The sequence below is a fragment of the Penicillium cataractarum genome (assembly GCF_028827025.1).
Source record: "Penicillium cataractarum strain IBT 29864 chromosome Unknown utg000002l, whole genome shotgun sequence".
NCBI classification, from domain to species: domain Eukaryota; kingdom Fungi; phylum Ascomycota; class Eurotiomycetes; order Eurotiales; family Aspergillaceae; genus Penicillium; species Penicillium cataractarum.
Genome location: NW_026622738.1, coordinates 5,141,456 through 5,162,236, shown reverse-complemented (window position 1 = coordinate 5,162,236; position 20,781 = coordinate 5,141,456). Strand labels below are relative to the sequence as shown.

At 52.6% G+C, this 20,781-nt stretch overlaps 8 protein-coding genes across 8 annotated transcripts; 3 read left to right on the top strand and 5 right to left on the bottom strand.

Annotated features, from left to right (window-relative positions):
* Positions 1-70: 70 nt before the first annotated feature.
* Positions 71-1,633, bottom strand: N7496_003899 (tRNA-ribosyltransferase family protein; the record flags this gene model as incomplete). The annotated part of the gene is made up of 3 exons (XM_056696830.1): positions 71-245; positions 305-1,310; positions 1,408-1,633. 3 exons carry the CDS (start codon positions 1,631-1,633, stop codon positions 71-73), a joined length of 1,407 nt encoding a protein of 468 aa, XP_056559042.1.
* Positions 1,634-1,878: 245 nt separating this feature from the next.
* Positions 1,879-2,602, top strand: N7496_003898 (bifunctional thymidylate/uridylate kinase; the record flags this gene model as incomplete). The annotated part of the gene is made up of 2 exons (XM_056696829.1): positions 1,879-2,026; positions 2,079-2,602. 2 exons carry the CDS (start codon positions 1,879-1,881, stop codon positions 2,600-2,602), a joined length of 672 nt encoding a protein of 223 aa, XP_056559041.1.
* A 57-nt stretch (positions 2,603-2,659) lies between these two features.
* On the bottom strand, positions 2,660-3,927 carry N7496_003897 (structure-specific endonuclease subunit SLX1; the record flags this gene model as incomplete). Its single annotated transcript, XM_056696828.1, has 2 exons — positions 2,660-3,626; positions 3,686-3,927. The coding sequence occupies 2 exons, from the start codon at positions 3,925-3,927 to the stop codon at positions 2,660-2,662; spliced, it is 1,209 nt and encodes a 402-aa protein (XP_056559040.1).
* Positions 3,928-5,712: 1,785 nt separating this feature from the next.
* N7496_003896 (uncharacterized protein) lies at positions 5,713-11,145 on the top strand (the record flags this gene model as incomplete). The annotated part of the gene is made up of 4 exons (XM_056696827.1): positions 5,713-6,078; positions 6,243-7,182; positions 7,235-7,332; positions 7,396-11,145. 4 exons carry the CDS (start codon positions 5,713-5,715, stop codon positions 11,143-11,145), a joined length of 5,154 nt encoding a protein of 1,717 aa, XP_056559039.1.
* Positions 11,146-11,802: 657 nt separating this feature from the next.
* N7496_003895 (1-aminocyclopropane-1-carboxylate deaminase/D-cysteine desulfhydrase) lies at positions 11,803-13,023 on the bottom strand (the record flags this gene model as incomplete). Its single annotated transcript, XM_056696826.1, has 1 exon — positions 11,803-13,023. The coding sequence occupies one exon, from the start codon at positions 13,021-13,023 to the stop codon at positions 11,803-11,805; it is 1,221 nt and encodes a 406-aa protein (XP_056559038.1).
* A 285-nt stretch (positions 13,024-13,308) lies between these two features.
* On the bottom strand, positions 13,309-13,853 carry N7496_003894 (uncharacterized protein; the record flags this gene model as incomplete). The annotated part of the gene is made up of 2 exons (XM_056696825.1): positions 13,309-13,641; positions 13,686-13,853. The coding sequence occupies 2 exons, from the start codon at positions 13,851-13,853 to the stop codon at positions 13,309-13,311; spliced, it is 501 nt and encodes a 166-aa protein (XP_056559037.1).
* An 804-nt stretch (positions 13,854-14,657) lies between these two features.
* N7496_003893 (putative exopolyphosphatase) lies at positions 14,658-16,063 on the top strand (the record flags this gene model as incomplete). Its single annotated transcript, XM_056696824.1, has 2 exons — positions 14,658-14,867; positions 14,900-16,063. 2 exons carry the CDS (start codon positions 14,658-14,660, stop codon positions 16,061-16,063), a joined length of 1,374 nt encoding a protein of 457 aa, XP_056559036.1.
* A 354-nt stretch (positions 16,064-16,417) lies between these two features.
* Positions 16,418-20,440, bottom strand: N7496_003892 (putative SH3 domain protein (Cyk3); the record flags this gene model as incomplete). The annotated part of the gene is made up of 1 exon (XM_056696823.1): positions 16,418-20,440. The coding sequence occupies one exon, from the start codon at positions 20,438-20,440 to the stop codon at positions 16,418-16,420; it is 4,023 nt and encodes a 1,340-aa protein (XP_056559035.1).
* Positions 20,441-20,781: the final 341 nt, after the last annotated feature.

Here is a 20,781-nt window from a genome sequence, read left to right as displayed (position 1 = left end):
GGATGCTTCTAACGATAAGCGTCACGAATCTCTAGCAAACGATCATCAACGCTGCAAAAAAATCGCTTAATTAGATCTTCTCCGCAAACCCGTGCTTCTCAAGTCCCTCTGCATCCGTATCTGGAGTAGCAACCGATGACTGAGACTCGGCAAATTTCTGTGACAGGTCATCTAGACGACCGTATACCTTGGACATACGCCGAGGCTGGTTAGGGCCAGCGGCTGGCATTTGGTAACCGCGTAGGCTTTTCCGTGTCAGCATGATTCAGCGAGCAGCGGGAGGAATATTTTGGATCGAACTTACCGAGGGCCTTCGCCGGTACGGTCTGGCAAATTAGGGACATAAGCGCGGTGGAATGCATCAACATCCTGCTCAAAAGTACCGCGCTTGATGCTCTCTCGTGCACCAGCGAGCAGGCGATCAATCATCTGGTGATTGTGCATTTGGAGAAGAGCCCATGCCGCCATCTCCTTTGCGCGGAGAAGGTGGTTAAAGTAGGCCCGGTGGTGGTTCCGGCATGCGTAGCATTCACATCCCTCGACCAATGGAGACACATCCTTGGAATGTTCTGAGGACCAGAGGTCAAGTCCAAGAGGCTGCGGTTCTCCGCGTGCCAGTACAGCCTCGGAGACGGGGAATTCGAAATCGAGCGCAATGCCAGCGTCTGAGCATGCCTGCAGGAAAGGCACGGTCAAGAGGTCTGCACCGAGCGAGATCTCGCGCAGAACCTCGTGAGGGCTCGATGGCTCGCTCAGCAATAAACGAGGTAGATTACCCAGCGATTCGGGAATGTAGCCCAAAGAAGCCGATTCGTACAGCGCCAATCCCGAGATGCGATCCCGGAACTCGTCCTCCAAATCATCTAGATAGAGCGATTGCTGTGTATTATCTAGCGGCAGGACTGGAGCAAAGTACTTTGTCTTTGTCTTCTTTTCGTCTGCCACATTTCCCCCATATAGATGCTCCAGCGCATCACGAGTATATGCATGCGTCCGGTCAACCATCTTACCCCGCCTCTTCAGGCCCGGCGCTCTCCCGAGAACCATATCCGCCAGACCAATGGCAATATCAGGTTTCAGTTTCTGTATAGCCTCAATATACCTGTGCGCCTCGAGCTGCCGAAACCCGACAGAGGTCGAGATTGCGATGGACGTCTCGGTGTTATTGGGCGGGCATGCGATTGCAGGGAATCGTCGTGGGCCCAGAAGCAGGGTCGCATCATCCTGTGCACAGATGAACTTCCTCAAGGGCGACTCGTGTCCGGCGGCGGGGACATTATATAGCGGGGCAGGATGTTTCCTCTCAATGACTATTCAGATCAAAGACGTGGCGCGTGGTCAGTATGCGCCGTGTCACAGTAGGCCTGGATGGCTAGGATTTATGGATAGGACCTAGAGCACACGTACAGTCTTCCAATCCGACATATAGACTATTAATCGAAGTCTCCTTGCGCACCATATCATGCGAGATATGCGGCACGGCGCCCCGCGATGTGAGCGGGACGAGATTCGGGGTCGCAATCGCCTGGCGTCCAGCGAGGGCCAATGTGCCTACTCGAGGGGCCAGCACTGGCGCGACAGAGCCCAGGATGGTAAATGTCATCTCGTGGGACGGGGAGGGCTCGGAATCCATGGTTGCTGAGGTTATTGAGTGGCCATGTTGGCGGACGTTGGAATCTTGCGATCTTATCGGGGCAGGCGGCAGAAAAAAAGAGGCTTGGGGCCGAGTCCATTAAACAAGGGACCCGTCACTTTCTCTCCTGAACCACCGCTCTTGCATACTCATTCACAGACAAAATACAGGGAGCCTTTGAGATTAAATTGGCCCTGGACATATTTACCGTCATATAACTCGCATACTTCGAAACAGCTACCAGAATGACAGCTTCGCAACAAACGCCGACGCGACGCGGCGCCCTGATTGTCGTCGAGGGTCTCGACCGCGCCGGCAAGTCGAGTCAATGCGAAATGCTACAAAACTACCTCTCTGAACAAGGGCATAATGTGAAATATATTCGTTTCCCAGGTATGTTCTCTTGTGTTTCAATTGCTACGACAGGATCTAATCCCCATCCCAGACAGGACGACCCCCATCGGCAAGCTCATAGATAGCTACCTCCGCGGCTCCGCTAACCAAGACGACCACTCCATCCACCTCCTCTTCTCCGCAAACCGATGGGAAATCGCGAAGAGCATCGAGCAAGACATTGCCGCTGGAATCACCGTTATCGTCGACCGCTACTCATACTCCGGCGCCGTCTACTCGGCCGCGAAAGCCAACCCCACTCTCTCACTGGAGTGGGCCTGGCAGCCGGAGATTGGGCTCCCGCAGCCTGATATCTGCCTATTTCTGAACATTTCTGCCGAGGAGGCTGCGAAGCGAGGCGGATTCGGCGCTGAGCGGTATGAGAATGAGAGTATGCAGAGTCGTGTGCGGGAGTTGTTCCGCTCGTTGTTTGAGCGACAGAAGGATGTTTGCGTCGTTGATGCTGGCAGGACGCTGGAGGAGGTCTCAAGGGATATTCAGGCTGCTGTTGCCGGCTGCGTGGCGCAACTTGATACTATTGGGCCATTGAGGACGTTGGGGCCGCTTGCCAATTAGTTGGAATAGATGGATGTGAAGGTTAATATAATGCTGCGATGCGGGGCGGTTTGTGTATCACTCGATGATCTCGGCGTCGTCCCAATCGCTGTCTTCAATGACAATCTCTAGTCTCGAAGGTGGCTGTGTTGATCGGTGTTTTTGTGCCCCATGCTCCGTGTCTGATTCTATATCGACTTCTTCGTACCAATCGTCAGCCAAGAGAGGGTCATCGGCGTTCATTGGATAACCTTGGTCCCGGGATCCTTGCTGACTAGGCTCAACGGACGCCTGGCGAACCGGGCCTGCCTTGTCCTTGCTAGACGATGTATTTGCATTCTCCTTGCGATCACGCCTCTCTTTCCGCCGCAGAATAGTACGGACTTCCTTTTCGGCTCGGTTGCGAAGGCTGAGCTCTTGCATCATCAGTGGCCAGGATACCGTGTTATCGCACGCTGGGCAGACTCCCCTCGTTGGTATGAGAAGATCTGAATCATCGGCCCCTTTTAGGAATGCCTTCGATAGGCATAGAAGATGATGTGCACCTCGGCAATTTGTGTGCGGGCAGACCACAATCTGTTCCGTATGGGGTACCACCACCACACTGCACAGTTTGCATCGAAGATCTTGTGCATCATCAAGAAGAAACATAGACTTCTCTAGGTAAGCTTCAAGTTTGGTATAGTCCACTGACAAGCCATTGATGCTGCCGACAACAAGATCTTTGTTGCCTTGGCCTGGGCAGTCTCCATCCAGGATGATCTTATCATCCGGTAGAGGGACGGCGACTCGCTCATTCCATATCCTCCAAACGCGATGGACGTCTGCACGGAAAAAGCGAACACGTAAGGGCCAACCAACGAAGTAGACTGAACGAAGAAGCGAGTGCAAATCTTCCAAGTGAGCAGTCAGTGATCTTCTTGATCGAGAGGCTCGCGGCTTGGCCTTGCCCGTCTTCGAATTGATAGCGACTTGAGACTGTATATCCAGCTCTGCACCGTCTTCTAGAAGATGACGTGATTTTTCAGGGTGCTGCCACGCCCATCTGGATCAATGTTCAGTATTAATGACAATTGAGAATGCGCATATTGTGGTCCAACTTACTCGAATTGAAGCGCCCCTACGCGACTCATAAACCCTTCGACAACTAACACCATCTCCCAGGGCCGTAATTTGTCGCGCGAAGTCCGCTTGGCCCCACCTTTGGCGTCTCCATTGTGCTGCGGCAGTCGTCTGATCGGGTTTGGCGTCGAGCCGATATAAAGCGAGGCGTGCCGAACGGTCGAACGGAGCAGATAGCAGCAGTAATAAGCCGGGATGGGCTTGGGATGCCCCTGAACGTCCATGGTGGTGGGCAAGAGATTAACATGTAAGTATTTGGTACCTGGTTCCCATTCGTTACGGCAACTTTTGTTTTGTTGGCAATAATTGTTAGCTATTTGTATGGAGTTGAGACTAGGGATAGTACTGTACTGTCGCATGGGCCCACTTGGTAAACAACGCGATCACATGACGGGGGTCTACTGGGTTTGGGCTTGGACTCGGGGTTTGTTTGTAGTCGATCTGGATTATTATGACTGAACACTTATCATTGAAGACAGATACCTATTGATTCTTCTTATCATCGATTTGCTACTATTAAGACTGTTTCAGGAGTACTATCCAGGGACTGGAATTCCCGTATGAGAGTGACGCCGATGACCGGGCCATCCGCTAGGCCCAATCCTCGGCAGATCTCGTCGATCTAGTTTGATGCGACGTCGACGCAATCTGCGACGCAGTCTAGTCCATTCTTCGCGCCAGAAAAAATTTTCAGATCGCTTAGGGATAACCTGGAAATTCCCGTTTCAATCTAGTGTAAGCGACATCCATATCACTAGGGGGGCCATAACTATATCTAGGGGATTCTAGTACCAATTGTATCTACCCACGATGATGACGATATATGTAATATATGTAATACTGCATGTATTTGTAGCTGTTATGATTATTATTATTTCCATTTCTTTCCATCTTATGCGTTGGTTTGTTTAAACTTTTAAGCGGGCCAGGATGGGTTACCAAAAATCTACTTGATACGCTGTACTCCAACCGTACGATAAAAATCGATGTGTCACAGGACCCCCATCCTTCCTTTTTGTTCGCAAGCCCGCTTGGGCCTCGGCCATGTTATGTCGAGAAAAAAAGAAGAGTAGGAGGAAAGAAACAGAGACTCGTTACTGGCGCCACCAATATTGGTGGCCCGTTTGCGGCGTCGACGATGGGTAAACGGTATATTACCCTGGGTATAACAGAGATTACCGATGATTACTGCTCTCAGCCGTAATTTTCACATTAACCGCGGTCGCCATCAGGCACGGGGAACCCGAAGGACCCCGAATCTGACTTGCCCGATCATACCGAACTTTACCATACCGTACGGAGTCGCTACGTTATTTACGCAAGTACCATGGCTTCGTGGCTGTAGCCAAGGGACCCTCTCGAATAATGTCCAAAGATTGCGAACAACAGGATGATATCAATATATTTCTCATTGGTCTTTACAGGAAGATTTAATTCGGGATGGTTAAGCTATATGTGATGTTGTCGAGTTCACATAAACTCTCCCAGTCTGGTGGAGTCCCAAACCGGTCAGGTCACTCGTGGGTTCCTTTAAGGCGAGAAATATACGGTCCAGTGACCCCCCCAGTACCTTGTCTCCGGACGTGGCCCGGTCCAAGTCTACCGGACTTCTCTGTACTGTATTGCTGCTGCTGCACATAATCTCATTCCTCCACTATCAAATCCATCCTTCTTTCCTTCTTCTGCGCCTTCCCTCCAAACCACCCCCCCACAGCTCATCAACCCTTTTCTCCTATCCTCTCCCCCTACTTCTCCCTTTCTTTTTATCCGTTACCCTCACCCGTTTCTTGTGTTTTTATTCTAAAATACAGAAATCGGTAATTCTCTCACGTTTCGGATATCGCAGGTCCTCCGCCCTTGCTCTCTCATCTCATCAATCCACCCTGCCTACGCCTCCAATGCGCTCTTCGCACCACGCTTGACGCCTCCCCCGGTATTCGATCAACCAGGCGCAGGCCCTAACCTCTCGTTTACACCAATCTGTCTTACATTCAAAACAACGCTGAGAGATGGTGGCTCCGGCCTCCACCGTTCCAACTTCCATGGCTGCTCAATCCTCCATGGGCCGCCAGCCCACTCGTTCGGCCAGCACCCACCCGTCGCATTCACACAATGTACCTTTAAGCGCTCGGAGATCTGCGCCTCTGGATCTCTCCACGGTTGAGCGGCGCGGTCAACCCAATGCTCCTCGTGAGCCCTCCAAGCGCGTGCGCCCTCATGGTTTGCCCGAGGCCCCGACATTTCGGCCAACCGAGGAGGAATTCCAGGACCCCGTGGCATACATTCGAAAGATTGCGCCAGAAGGAAGGAAATATGGAATCTGTCGAGTCATTCCTCCGGAGAACTGGCAGCCCCCCTTCGCGATTGATACAGAGGTAGTTTTTCCCCCGTACTCGCGTCCGTCCTTGAGGCTATTTTCGAGGATTGTGCTCGGAGGTCGAGCTTTGTTGTGGCTAGCGTTATCCGCTCTCATGCAGATTGCGCCTCTAACAGCTTCCATCTTATTCTATATATGCTAACCTTTGGGATGTGTTCACAGCGATTCCACTTCAAGACCCGTCGACAAGAACTCAACTCGGTCGAAGGAGGTATGGCCCCGCGTTCAGCCGATGTTGCTGCCGGTGGAGTCTCTCCGCAGCGCGGTTCTAACCTAGACTCTGCTTCAGGAAACCGCGCCAACATGAACTATATCGACGGGCTTGCCATGTTTCACAAGCAGCACGGAACGAATTACAGTCGGTTGCCTAGTGTGGATAAGCGCCCTCTGGACCTCTACAAGCTGAAAAAGGCCGTCGAGGTGCGAGGCGGGTTCGAGTCCGTCTGTAAAACTAAGAAATGGGCCGAAATTGGTCGTGATCTTGGCTACAGCGGAAAGATCATGTCCTCTCTGTCTACTTCGCTTAAAAACTCCTATCAGCGGTATCTGCAACCGTATGAGGAGTACCTCGCCCGCGCCAAGCCTGGCGTCCAGCAACAGCTTGAAATGGAACATGGTGGCCCCTATACCCCGTCTCCGCGTCAGTCGCCCATGACCAAGAAGCCCGGATTTGAGGAGAACGGCACTCCGTCCAAACCTCGCGATGGAACACCTTCGATGCGCATGGCTCCGGTGATGAGCACCCCGGTCGAAAAGCCCATCGATAAGCCCACCCCCTCCGTGGAGCCCACGCCTCCCCCGCCCCCTCGCCCAGCTCCCTCCGGCTTCACTCCCGTCAATGCTGGCGCAGGTGGTTTCACTGCTGTGAATCACTCTCCCGCGTTTACTCCTGTCAACAACGGTCCCTCCATCAAGCACGAAGCCGATAATGGGGTGTCGACGCCTAAGAGTGTCTCTGAGCATCCTTCTCACTTCACGCCAGTGCCGAATGGACTTCCTGTACTGCCTGTGAAACGTGCGATCAGCCATGATGATAGTGGCTCGCAGGCCGAGAATGGGGATGATGGTGGAAGTGGGCGCCGTAGCAAGCGCCTCAAGAAAGGTATTACTTGAAAAGCTGATATCGATTCATCGGATCGCTCTCTAACTCGTAGTGCTTCTAGATATGCCACCAACCGTGGCCGGGTCTCACATGTCTCTCCTTCGACCAGCACCACCCAAAGGTCGCAATGGCGTGCAAAGAACTGGAGATGTAAGTGGTTTTTTTTATTTCCCTTGGTGAACTCGAACAAAAACTCTGATATTGATCTCTTAGAAATGTGAGTCATGTGGCAAGTCGGACAATCGCTCAACGATCCTTGTATGCGACAGCTGTGAGCTTGGATACCATACTACATGTCTTGATCCCACTACCACCTCGGCCTCTGATCACGATTGGCATTGCCCAAAGTGCTTGGTCGGCACCGGAGAGTTTGGCTTTGAGGACGGCGGTGTTTACTCACTCAAGCAATTCCAGGAGAAGGCCAATGAGTTCAAGAAGCGTTATTTCGCCTCGAAGATGCCGTTTGATCCGGTTCTCAACACTCACCGTCGAGAAACCGAGGATGACGTCGAGGCCGAGTTCTGGAAGTTGGTCGTGGATCTGCACGAGACAGTCGAAGTCGAGTACGGCGCCGACATCCACTCTACTACTCATGGCAGTGGCTTCCCAACCATTGAGCGCAACCCTCTTGATCAGTATTCGTCGGATCCATGGAATTTGAACGTTCTGCCGTTCTATGGTGATTCGCTTTTCCGTCATATCAAGTCTGATATTTCCGGCATGACTGTGCCGTGGGTCTATGTTGGAATGTGCTTCTCGACTTTCTGCTGGCACAATGAGGATCATTACGCCTATTCTGCAAACTATCAACACTTTGGCGCTACCAAGACTTGGTATGGTATTCCCGGCTCCGACGCCGAGGCCTTTGAGAACGCCATGCGGGAGGCAGTCCCGGAATTGTTCGAGGGCCAGCCCGACCTTCTTTTCCAGCTCGTCACATTGATGCCTCCTGACAAACTTCGCAAGGCCGGTGTCAACGTCTATGCAGTGGATCAGAGAGCAGGCCAGTTTGTCCTTACTTTCCCTCAAGCCTACCACGCTGGGTTCAACCATGGATTCAACTTCAATGAGGCTGTAAACTTTGCACCTGCGGACTGGGAGCCCTTCGGTGCCGCGGGAGTTGAGCGTCTTCAGACTTTCCGCCGACACCCTTGCTTCTCTCATGATGAGCTACTGTTCACAGCGGCAGCGCGAGACAATTCCATTACAACCGCGAAATGGCTTGCGCCAGCGCTTGAGCGAACGACAAACAGAGAAATACACGATCGTGCATCGTTCCTCGCTCGCCACAGAGATGCGGCACCTCATAATTGCGGGCTTGGTGCCAACCCCCCAAAAGGTGATTGTCAGCTGAAGTTCGTAGTAGAAGAGGAGGACCTCCCGGAGGATGATTACCAGTGCCAGCACTGCAAAGCGTACACTTACCTCACTCAGTTCCGTTGCCACAAGTCAGGCAAGACCCTCTGCCTTATGCATGCTGAGGTCTATGACTGCTGTGGTGAACCCCCATCACGGAAGCTACTCGGGCCTGGTCATACGCTGCGCTACCGTATGAGCGACGATCAGCTCAAGGCAGCGGTACAAAAGGTTCAAGAACGTGCCAGAATTCCGGAAATCTGGGGAGAGAAGCTCGACAAGACCTTGGAGGATGAGCCCAAACCCCAGCTAAAGGCTCTCCACAGTTTGCTCAGTGAAGGTGAGAAAATCCCGTACCACCTGCCTGGCCTCCAAGATCTTGCGGCGTTCGTCCAGCGCTGCGATAAATGGGTTGAGGAAGCGAACAACTACATCACCCGGAAGCAGCAGAACCGGAGAAAAAACGAGAAGGCGTGGCGCAAACCCGGCTCCAAGGCGGCGCAGCTGGACGATCGGGACCGAGAAGTCCGCAAAGTGGAGAACATCTACGCCCTTCTGGCAGAGGCTGATAAACTTTCCTTCGACTGTCCACAGATGGCGGCCCTGGAAGAGAAGACCCGCGAAATCGAGAAATTCCGTCAGGACCTTAACATTGCCCTGAGGAACCCGCATACGCGATCGGCCCAGGAAATCGAGGAGCTTGTTGAAGCTGGCCGAAACTTCAACATCGAAATCCCGGAAGTGGAACACCTAGAGAAAATCCACCAGCAAATGAAATGGACCGAAGAAGCCGCCCGCAGACGGGAACAATACCTCACCCTCAAGGATTGCCAGGATCTGATTGCCTCTGGAGAGGAACTTGGTCTCAAGGAAAATAACGAGCATTTGCTTCATTTCAAGGAGATGGCTCGCCACGGCGAGGCTTGGGAGGCCAAGGCCAAGGAGTTGATGGCCGTTGAAGCGGTTCACTACCAACAACTGGAGGCCCTCTCCGCACAAGCCTCTCGATTCCCGGTGTCCCCTGACACCCTCGCCGCCGTCGATGCCATCTTGACCAAGCAACGGGAGGCTCAGAAGCGAATTCAAACGCTCTATGAGAAAAGCAAAGACCCGGAATTAAAGAACCGACCCAGGTACAAGGATGTTCGTGAACTCACGGAGTCTCTGGAGCAGCTCAACAGTCGCCCGATTGGAGCGATTGATCTGGAACGGGAGCAGAAACGCCATGAGGATTGGATGAGGAAAGGCAAGAAGCTCTTTGGCAAGGCCAATGCTCCTCTGCACATCCTAAAGTCGCATATGGAGTACGTCGAGAATCGAAACTCTTACTGCTTCGATTTGGAGGATAGCTATCGACCGCCTGTCGAGCCTTCGTCTCGGGATAATACCCCCGATGGTTTACTTGAGACCCCTGCCCCCAACGTGTGGGGACCGAAATCTCGGAAGCGCGACGTCTTTTGTATCTGTCGTCGTTCCGAAGCGGGAATGATGATTGAATGCGAAGTCTGCCACGAATGGTACCATGGCAAATGCTTGAAGATTGCGCGTGGCAAGGTTAAAGAGTTTGACAAGTACACGTGCCCCATCTGCGACTGGCGACAAAAGATCCCCCGCGACGCGGCTCGTCCTAAGCTTGAAGACCTGCTGGATTGGCAAACGGAAATGACTGGCTTGCCCTTCCAGCCTGATGAGGAAGAGGTTCTGGATAGAATCATCAACCAAGCTACTGCCTTCCGTGACTTCCTTCATGGCTTCACCAACGCTGCCTGTACCACCACCGAGGAAGTCCCGACTTTGATTTTCTACCTGCGAAAGATCGAGGGTGCCGAAGTTCTTTTGGCCTACGAGACCAATTTCTTCCGCCAGGAGATTCACAAGTGGGCCCCCGTTGCACCAGAGGCACCTCCAATTCTCGAGCAGTCTCTGTCAACCCGCAAGCCGCGTCCGACTAAGCAGCAGAAGATCATGGCTCAGCTTGGCGTTGACCGACCGGAGGACCTTCCTGAACACCTCCGCACAAAGCACATAGTAGCAGGCAAGCGAAAGTCAATCGATGCTCAAACGTCCCGGCCCACCTCTTTACAACCCGCGCCATCACCTCCTAGTAACGGTGTGCCTACAACAACTGGGCCCACGTTGACTCCCATGCCAGATGCCAATGCAGCGTCGTATCCTTTCTCTGCGAATTATTCTCTTCCCGCAAGTGATTCCACTCCTGCATTCGCGCCAACGTCCTCTTCCGCATTCCTACCTGGTGCCGCGGCCTCGGAGTCTCCATCTTTCCTTCCTCGATCGCCAACGCCTCAGCAGGGCATGGAGCCTCTCTTCAGCCCTCCACGCTTTGGCCGTGATGCCCAATTTGCTAGCAGCAGCCCTCGTCAGAACTTGGATGATGTCTTTGCGGATCTCACGAACCAAGAAGAAGTTGAGCCTGAGGCCGAGCCTATGGAGAATCTTCACGCAACCGAAGCCCTTGAGGCTCTCAACGCTAGTAATGGTAGCAGCCGTGCTCCATCACCTAATGACGATGTAGTCCCAAGCGGGGAAGCACAAACCACTGCTGCTTCCACTGCAGAGACGAACGAGAACCCCGAGTCCGAGCTATGATTGTTTTTTCTCTGTATTGCTTATCTTGGAATGATTCTTTTTCCCTTCTCCCTTTAAACTCCTTCCGAGTCTCTCACATACTTCCATGTTTCTGTTTAATCTCCTTTCTCGTTTCATCCGATCTTTACGATTAAGTGACTCCGTTTTATTCTCCTCTCCCACGCTGGTCGATTCTTGATTCCGCTTTTCAAAGATGTACTACAAGGGGTTGCGGTGCCAGGGCCTGGCGAACGCCCGCGGAGTTGAGTGTTGGTTTTCTGTTGCAGCGGTTTTTATTCACTTTAACCTGGATGGTGTTTGATACTATGTGCCCCGTTGCACCCTCTATTTTTCTTCTGTCCTGTTTTCAAATCCTCTTTTTTCCGTCTCGGATCCAGGTTACGTTTACTATGATGACCGAGGCTGTCTGTTTTTTTTCTGGGTTCGTTTGATTTCCCTCTTGCTGTTGCCCGTCATCGATATCTTGTATTACTAGTCGAATCCAGCCATTATCAGACCGACTACCTTTTTCTCCTTTTTATACTTAAGGATTAATTCTCTTTCTCTCTTTGTATTCACTGTATTTCTGGACGTCCAAGTCCTTTATGCAAATGATAGCTTGGCACCTTTCGTGCATGCAGTATCTACCTCCAGGCCCAGACTTTCCATGTTCATCTTTTAGACGACCCGGTCAAAGTATGCCGATAGCGCAGCTTGCCCACCAGTATGAATGAACAAGACATTTACCTCTCCCAACCTATTTTTCTCGGCATACTTTATCATCTCCTCACTTTGTGCCCAATGCATCATCCCCGCCGCAACCTTGGCCGTATACACCGGATCCAACAAAATCCCTTCCGTCTCTGCCATCATAGACAATGCCTTGCGCGTCTCATCGTCGATAACTCCATACCCTTCCCCAACAAACCGATCATCCAAATGCACATCATCCATGGTAATTTCCCGCTCGGAATTAAACAGACCAATAAGCTGTCCCGCCGTTCTCGCAAACCGAAGCACCCGCTCTTCATGATACGCTCGTGGTCTAGTCGGCGAGTTCAGAATGCCAATAATATTCCGTGGTCCGCGGGGCCAGTTATCGCCGGAGCCCATTCGAAGACTGTCAACTAATTTGAACCCAGATATTAATCCGGCAACGGTACTTCCGCTCCCGCAGGCGACGAAAATAAAATCGAAGAGGCCGGAGCCGCCGAGTCGGCATTCAGACTCTTGTTCGGCGATTTCAAAGGCGGCTCGGGCGTAGCCTAGACCTCCTAGGTGATGTAGACTTGCGCCGCCGGGAATCCAGTAGGGTCTTTGACCTGATTTTCGTAGTTCTTCCAGGACGGGCTGGGCATCTGTAGCTTCGGGGTCGTCTGCGTTGTACATGCGTATTTCCGCGCCGAGAAGTTTGTTGATTTGCACATTTCCTAGTTGGGCGAAGTGATCGGGCGAGGAACTGGTTTTGTACCCACTGCCCGTGTCGCGGTTAAGTAGGACCAGGGCTTTCAAGCCTAGTTTTCGTGCGAGGGCGGTTACTTGGACGGTGTGGTTGCTTTGGAGGGCACCTTCCGTGACGAGAATTGTTGCTGGGCCCTGGAGGGTTTGATTTGTTGGATGGGATTCATGGTAGTGGTATGTCGGTGTTGGGGAGAAGATGTCTGGGACGAGGTATTCTAGTTTGCGGTATTTGTTCCCTGCGCAGGCGAGCGGGGAGCTCTGGTCTTCGCGTTTGGCGAAGATGCAGATTCTCGGGGAGGAGTCGGCGTGGGGGATTCTGGTGCTTATTTGGCTGAGTGTGGGGAGGGGGTGAATTGGAGAAGGTTCATGGTATAGAATGGGGTACCGAGGCAGTTGGTTGAAGGGCGGGGGCAGTTGAGTGGGTATCCTGGGCCTCATGTTGGGGGGAGGGTAGTATATGGGCTGGGATATTCTGGGCAGTTGTTGATTCTGTGGTGGTGGTGGTGGTGGCGGTGCTGCCGGTGCTGGTGGAGATTGTTGTTGTGATTGTTGATGTTGTGGATCGGGTCGAGTCTTCCCCGTGGGGGGATTCGATGACGTAGTTTGAAACTGGACGTGCCAATTCGACGATGGAGTGGATGTTGATGAACCAGGTTGAGTGAGTATTCGGGATTGACCCGCATTATGAACATCCTTGGCCTGAAGTCTCGTCCCTCCAGCGCGCTATAAAGCTTCCAGATTTCCATTGGATTTCTTAAGGGCTTTCACAACTTGACTAGCCCCGTAGCCTTTCGCAACTTCTTGAGCCACCAGTCGACGAACTCCACTGGGAAGTTTGTCCTCGACCGCCTCATAATCATGATTATGACCCTCCTTGCTCGTTCGCAAAATGCGTGTCTCACCACGGTATGAACCGCCCTGATCGTGCAGGCACACGCGACGAGTGGTGCGGAAGCTCGAATGCGCTTTCGATTCTCCTCGCTCACTCTGATTGGAATGGGTTTCTTCCGCCAGAGTCGGCCCCGCAACCATTTCGTGCGATGCAAGTGGCATTCTCTATCGTTCTGTTGGACGTACATATTGTCGAGAAAAGGTCACACGGCGTGGAATTCATTGGTCGGCATGATGATAGCGGCATCGGTAGCCAAATTAAATATTTGGTCTCGAAGCTCTTGGATGTTATCGGGCACACTCAACATGCTGGAAGAATTGCGCTGCCCTGGGGAGACTTCTGGGGAGGCCTCTGGAGAAGCCTCCGTAGAAGCCATTGTGGTGAGAACAGATATGGATGTGAATAGCTTCAATTCCGAGCTGATCGTGAGATTGAGGTTGTGATTGGGTGTGTTGATCGCGTCGCGTCTCGAAAAATTAAAGTAGTTGCCTAACTGGGTTAGCCTTGGTCTCAAAGGGGAATAGCGCAGAATATCCAGTCTTCAACAAGCTTAACCCATCTGAATTATGATTTCGAGATACAGCTTATTCTCATGATTACCTGTATCGGTTATCTTTGTTCTGTTAATACTTAAACCAAAGTATGTATTACATCTAACAACCTAAGACTAAGTGCTGGACCATCCATTGAATATTCAGATCCGTCGGTTAATCAATGTCGCAGGCTAACTACAATATATACTTCTGCTTCCCCTCTTCCGTAAAATTGTCCTGAATCTATATCAGATAACTCTCACGGCATACGTAGAACCTATACATAAGGTTATCTCTAGGCTTATCATTTTACTTCTGATTGTATATACTGCCCAGTCCTACCTAGCTTTTTTTTTGTTATTCTCATGCATAGAACTACCAATGAAGCGTTTTCGCACCGAACGGACTTGGTCTGTGTCTTTCAACGAAAAATAAATAATTGATCTGAAATAGACCCGGGAAATGTCCACTCCCGAGCTCGTTCTTATGATGATACATTGTCTTGCTCCGACTGTATATATCAGAATGTGCTGGGCGTGGTGGTGGTTTACCTCGTGCACCCAACCCCGCCGTGGTGACGTCGCAGTCCACTGGCGATTCACCCGCCAAAACACGTCTTCCCTTTTCCCCAACCTAAGCCAACCACCATGACGCTCCTCCAATTCCTCCGCCAGGCGCGCCAGCTACACCTCCAGTTCCTGGCTGGTGCCTTACCTGAGCCCCCCATCTACGTTCTCGGTAATCCATCCGCGGACCTGGACTCGATCATCTCCGCCATTGTGTACTCCTACTGCGCCAACAACCGTCTCCCTCCCACCACCCCGCGACCCCATATCCCTCTCCTCAACCTCTCCAATGTACCCGCAGGCCCCGAACTCTACCGACTGAGACCAGAATTTATCGAGGCGCTATGGCTTTCCACCGGCTTCCCCCTCTACGGCCCGAGGAGCAATTCGATAACAACTCCAAGTCTGCGGGCAAATTGCTCGGCGAGCATTTGGTCACGGTTGCGGACTTTGCGCGGAGTGTGAAGGAGCTCTCTACCACGAAGAAAATACAGGCTGATGCGGTCATGGTCGATTGGAATGCCATGCAGGAACGTGTTGAAGGGAAACCGGGCTATGGCTCGGTCAGTGGATTGGAGGAGGTCACCTTCCGCACCGTGGGGTGTATCGATCACCACGTCGATGAGCACTTTGTTCCCGGATCAGAAGACCTTCCGTCCGACCAGCCATTGATCATCCAGCCTGGTCCCGGGTCATGCTCATCGCTGATCACCAGCGAGCTTCGGAGACGCGGGTTTTGGACCGCCGGCCAGCACGCGTCGTCCGCTTCAGAAATCGCGCAGGTCGCGAAGCTCGCGTTGGCGCCGATTCTCATCGATACATCCAACCTCACTGCAGAAGGGAAGGTCAAAGATGTGGATATCGAGTCTGTCAAATTCCTGCGCGAATTGGTCTCCGGGGCGACGAGCGATTTAGATGTCGAATGGAATATGGAGGCCTTTTACGAGTTGATCCAGGACGCAAAGAAGAACAGTCTCAATTTGTTGACCCCGGAAGAGATTCTGGATCGTGACTTTAAGGACTGGACTGAGACAACTCAATCCTCCGGGCAAGCTGTCAAGCTCGGATTTTGTTCATCAGTCAAGCCTATTCGTTGGATTATCAACAAAGCGGGTGGTTCTCAACAATTCCTAGATATTGTCTGTCAATTCGCGCAAAGGGAGGATAAAGAGCTGGACATGGTGGTCGTTATGACCTCTTTTACCTCGGCTGAGGATCAACATACTCGAGAGCTGTTCATTTGTGCGACACAGGAAAGTGGTCTGACAGTTGACAGCATCAAGAAGTTTATTAACGAGTCAAGCTCTCTTGGCCTTGTTGAGTGGACGGCCTTGGATGGAGAGACTGTGGATTTGGTCGATGCCGATATCCAGGCTACGCTGAATGGCGCCTCCAAGGTCTGGAGGCACTTGTGGGTGCAGACAAACGCCACCGCAAGCAGAAAACAAGTGGCCCCAATGCTGCGAGATGCAGTTGCCAAACTATAAACTACATCATGAAATGAATATATTTGAACATCATATGTATTCTTCAATCAACCTATCAATACCAACACCAAACACCGACGAATAGAAACAACTATGTCTTGTGGAAAAAGGAAACACTGAAATGTAGATATATGCAATGCTCCAAACCGACCTGATGCAAATGCCAAGTATGGGAGGAAAAGAAAAGCCATGTAAAATCACGGCTTGCATCGCTGGCGCAAAAATCAAACAACAGAAAACCGCCGGGGAAAACATCAGATATGCAAACCGCAAAGAAAAAAAATAGTAATAAAATCAAACAGAGAACCCACAGAGTCTGTCACATAATGCTGGGATCTCGCCTCGTAACAAGGATTAAACACACTCCCACTCGCAGAACACACACCATCGTGCAACTCGGTCAGCAAGGACCAGGCCACGCCAGGTACCCCGCTCACCGATCTTGATGACCGTCTCCCAGACGCTGCCCTCGGCGGGGGCATCTGTAACGGAGCAGCCATTGGAATCTGGCGAACTAACCATATGATCTGCCTTCCGAGTGAGACGCAGGATCTTGCCAGATGGTGCTTGGATAGCGAGTTTAGCCGGCTTGTCGCGACCGGAAGCAGATCTGGTCGAGGAGATGGCAGACGTCGAAGCAGAGAACTCGTTTGAATTGCTCGAGATCGTGGATGCGCCCGCAGTGCTAGAGACCATACTCAGCGCACTGGATGGGCGGTTGAACACCGATGGTGAGGCTCGTCCAGCACCAGCGTAGTCATCCTTGGCCGGGGCTTGAGGCGAAGAAGGGTGTTGTCGCACAGCGAAGACAAACGTATTGTTGACCGCTAGACGGGAGCACTGGGGCTGCATGATGTACAAATCATGGCGTTGGGCGTGAGGCGTGGGATGACGGAGGACAAAGTCGTATGGCGGGTTTTCTCCCGTGTGTACCATTGGCAGAGCGAGCGCCATTGGATGAGGGATGTCGCGGCTAGAGTGCATAAGACCTTTCTTGCCGGCGTAAATCTTCAACACACCCTGCCCTTCATCTCCTGGCAGGACAGCCTTGATGGTAATCCGCTTCTGGCCATTGAACCAGTCTGGCTGGACTAGGGCGCGCTTGCGCACAATGTCGCCGCTCTCGAAAAAGTCCCCATCTGCATCACAAGCGAACCCTGGCGCTTCGACCTCTGCGGCGCATTCGACGTCGGCAGGCACCACCAAACGGATCTGGACGCACTCCAAGCCCTCGACGCGCATTAAGCTGGTATCGTAATCTGGGAACTGTGCACCAAGCTTGAAGAACTGCGGGCATATGCCCGGCAAAGCCAACAAGACATCTGGCGAGACGGGAGGACAGATGTGCTGTTCTTCAGGGTAAAGCGGGACATGAGTAAAGCAAATGTCGAGAGGCCGGGTGAGGAAGTACCAAGCTTCAGCCACCGACATGTTGTTGGTGACGAACTTGCTTCGTTGGGGGTTGGTAGGGTTCGCCAGCGCACAATCCATGATACGCCACTCGCCATCAACAAGGACTGCGTTCCACCAGTGATTCGGACGAGAAAGGCTGTCGAGATCAAGGGGGTCACCAGGGTTCTTGAGGAAGCCTCGGATCGTCTCAGCATGCAGACCAACGGCTGCACACATTTCATGCACCAAATAAGCGATCTCCTGAGGGCTACCTCGCTTGGCCTGCAGCACTCTCTTCATATCGACATCGAGCCCGTCAACAGGCTCCTCCCATGCAATCTTCTCACTAACCCAGGTAAAGATGGCACGCAGACGCTGAACATCACTCTTATATGGTCGGCAAATGTAACCCTGAGCCAGGCTCACGGGATTCGTGAGTGGCGGAATGCTATTAATAAACCGCGCACTCTTGTCGACCAGAGTTAGATTTCCAGCGTTGAAATTTGTGGGCTCGCTGATCGGTAATCCATCGATACTTTCGTCACCTTCTGCAGTATCATAAAGTTCCTCAATAGCATAGATGACTGGATAATCCATCATCTGGCACCGCTCAGCCCTTTCAATCCTCTCATTTCGACTTGGGGATGATGCCCGGTTGACATCTCGACGGACTTGCACCCAGTCAATGGAGCTAGCGCTCATACCCATGTCCCGTGCCGTATCGCGAGAAGAGTTGGTAGTGAGGAGTGGTGACACAACGTCAATCATCCTGTTCCCCTTGGTTGGAGACTGGGAGCCACCGCTATGGCCAACCGAAATGCTGCTTCTCGCGCTCGCAGCACCCGTCTTGGCAGACTCGAAGATCTTCTTGAAGAAGCCTTGCTTTTTAGTCTTAGGCGTCGAAAGTCCGCCGAAAACACCACCGGAATCTCCTGCATCATTGTCTGTGGAGGACCACGGAATAGCGGACGAGGCCCCCTGGCGAGATGTGTTGTGACTGGAGTGGTAGGAAATCCCAGTCAACGGAGTCTCCGGCCTGTCTAGATATCCAGCGTCACTGAAGCCCCGCGATCGGACAGTATCCATAGCTGTGTTTGGCCGCTGATGAGCACCATTCCGTCTAGCATAGCTACCGGCACTGGTTGCACTGAAACCGCCTGCGGAAACACCACTCATCAAGCTCTGGTTTGTCCTATCCGTACTGCTAGTCATGCTGGTCCCGATGCTTTGCATGCCACTGGAAGTCGTGGCGCTTGACTTGTTGGTGTACGATCTGTTGAGTATGTCTCCCCTATGGTCTTGCCCAGATCGCGCTTGCGCATATTGGCCCGCGATTGAATTGTGTCGGGGATGATGGCTTGCATGCTTCGGAGGCGGTGGTGGGGCCTGATCGTCATCTGGGCCACCTCCATCATCCTCAGGCGGTCGGTTCTGGTCCTCTAATTGTCGCAGGCGACTCTCCATCCGCTGTACATAATTGTTCAGTTGAGGCGGGCCATCCATATAGTGATCGTGTGAATAGACGCTGTTTCGATGGATGGAATTACCACGCAGTTGCTCCTTATGCCCATCAAAGCCGAGTGATGTGAGAGGCCGTCTGCGAGTAGCGGGTGGTGTTCGATCATTCATTTCGTTATATTCATCTGCAGACCAAGGGTTGTTGAAGCTTGGAGGTAGAGGTGAAGGCGATGGGGCTTGTCCTGGGGATGGCGAGGGCGGTTCTCGAGGGAGACCCATGTCTTCTAATGAAGTCATTACATCTTCCATGGCATCCCTCAATGGGGAAGGCGTGTTCCCATTCATGTCTGATTGAGCCGAGACTTCGGAGTGGGCCGAGTGTGTGGAGGCACCGCCGGGAGATGGTGTTCGTGCGAATATCACGTAGCGATCGTTCATATTTAAAGGCGTCGGAGAGCGTGACGGGCGCGGAGCATGAGTGTGTGGCTGCGGAGAACGCAACACGTGCTGCTGATGGTGCATGGGGGGCTGTGGAGATTGAGATGGTTGAGGGGGTTGAGGGGAATGAGAACGGTGATGGTATTGATGGTGCTGAGGCGGTTGAGGGGAGTGTGATGGGGCGCGATTAAGAGCGACTCGATGTGGAGGTGGTGGTGGCGGCGGAGGAGATTCTTCGCGCTCTTGAAATTGCATTGGTGATACTTCACGCTCCATGGGTGAAACTTCGCGGTGATTATGATAATGATGACGCGGGGGAGAGGCCGGACGATACATCGGGGAGACAGCGCGCTGAGGCATAGGAGAAACGGCACGATGAGGCATCGGAGAAACGGCGCGCATCGGCGAAGGCTGCATTGGGGAGACCTCGCGAGGCATGGGTGAAACTTCGCGCGAGGACGGGCGCGAAGATGAGATGCTACCGCGGGGGATCATAGTAGATGGGGACCTCTCCGGCTCCATAGATGTACGAGGAGACACTGAAATTCCCCGCGACGAGGGGCGAGAGGATACCGATGAAGGGCGAGATAGCGATCCCTGGTTTTTGACTGCAGATGCGTGTGTGCGCAGCGGCTTGACCTTTCTCGGTATACTGCCAGCTCGAGGGGGTGTCTGTGGAATCGAGCTCTTCACGGGAGTATTTGATCCACTCCGGGCCATCTGCGACGACGGAGACAGGCCCTCCTTGTGCGCCTGGAAAGGTTTGCGAAAGACCGTCTTAGTCTTTTTGGGGGCCGAGGTCGGATTGTTGATAGGCGAGGACCCGGCCAACACCATTGGACTCGTATCGCGACTGATAGGAACAAAGTCCTCGCTCATGAGCTCAACAAAGTTGGAAGGAAATAACCCAACGGCACGCCTATCACGGCGCAAACGCCCCATCCACCATTGTCCGTCGCCAGCATTCAAACATTCGATCAAGTCGCCTTCCACAAACCCGAGATCTCGCGTTGTTTCGCCTCCCCAGGAGTAAACCGCTCGACACCAACACGGAAACTTGACTGGGAGCTGGGGCGCATTTGGTGCCATCGCGATCAACCCACCCTAGTCGAGTTGGTCGCAAAGGATGGATGAGGATCGAAGGAGGGTTCCGTGACCTCTGGCTATTTATGAATGGTGGTGCTTTTGTAGAATAGCAGGAATTTGGGCTGGGCAATGGGTAATTGCTGGCGGATCGGAGGGTGGTGCGGAGGTCGTAGTTGTAGGATGGGACCGAGATGGGGTTGCAAGGTACGCACGGTCGTAGCAGTAAGAAAAGCTCAAGCAAGCTGCATTGTGAGTATTGAGAGAACCAAAAGAAATTCAAAAAAGATGATACCGCTGAAGGTACTGCAGGTCACAAGAGAATGCGAAGGGAGAGAGTAGGAGGA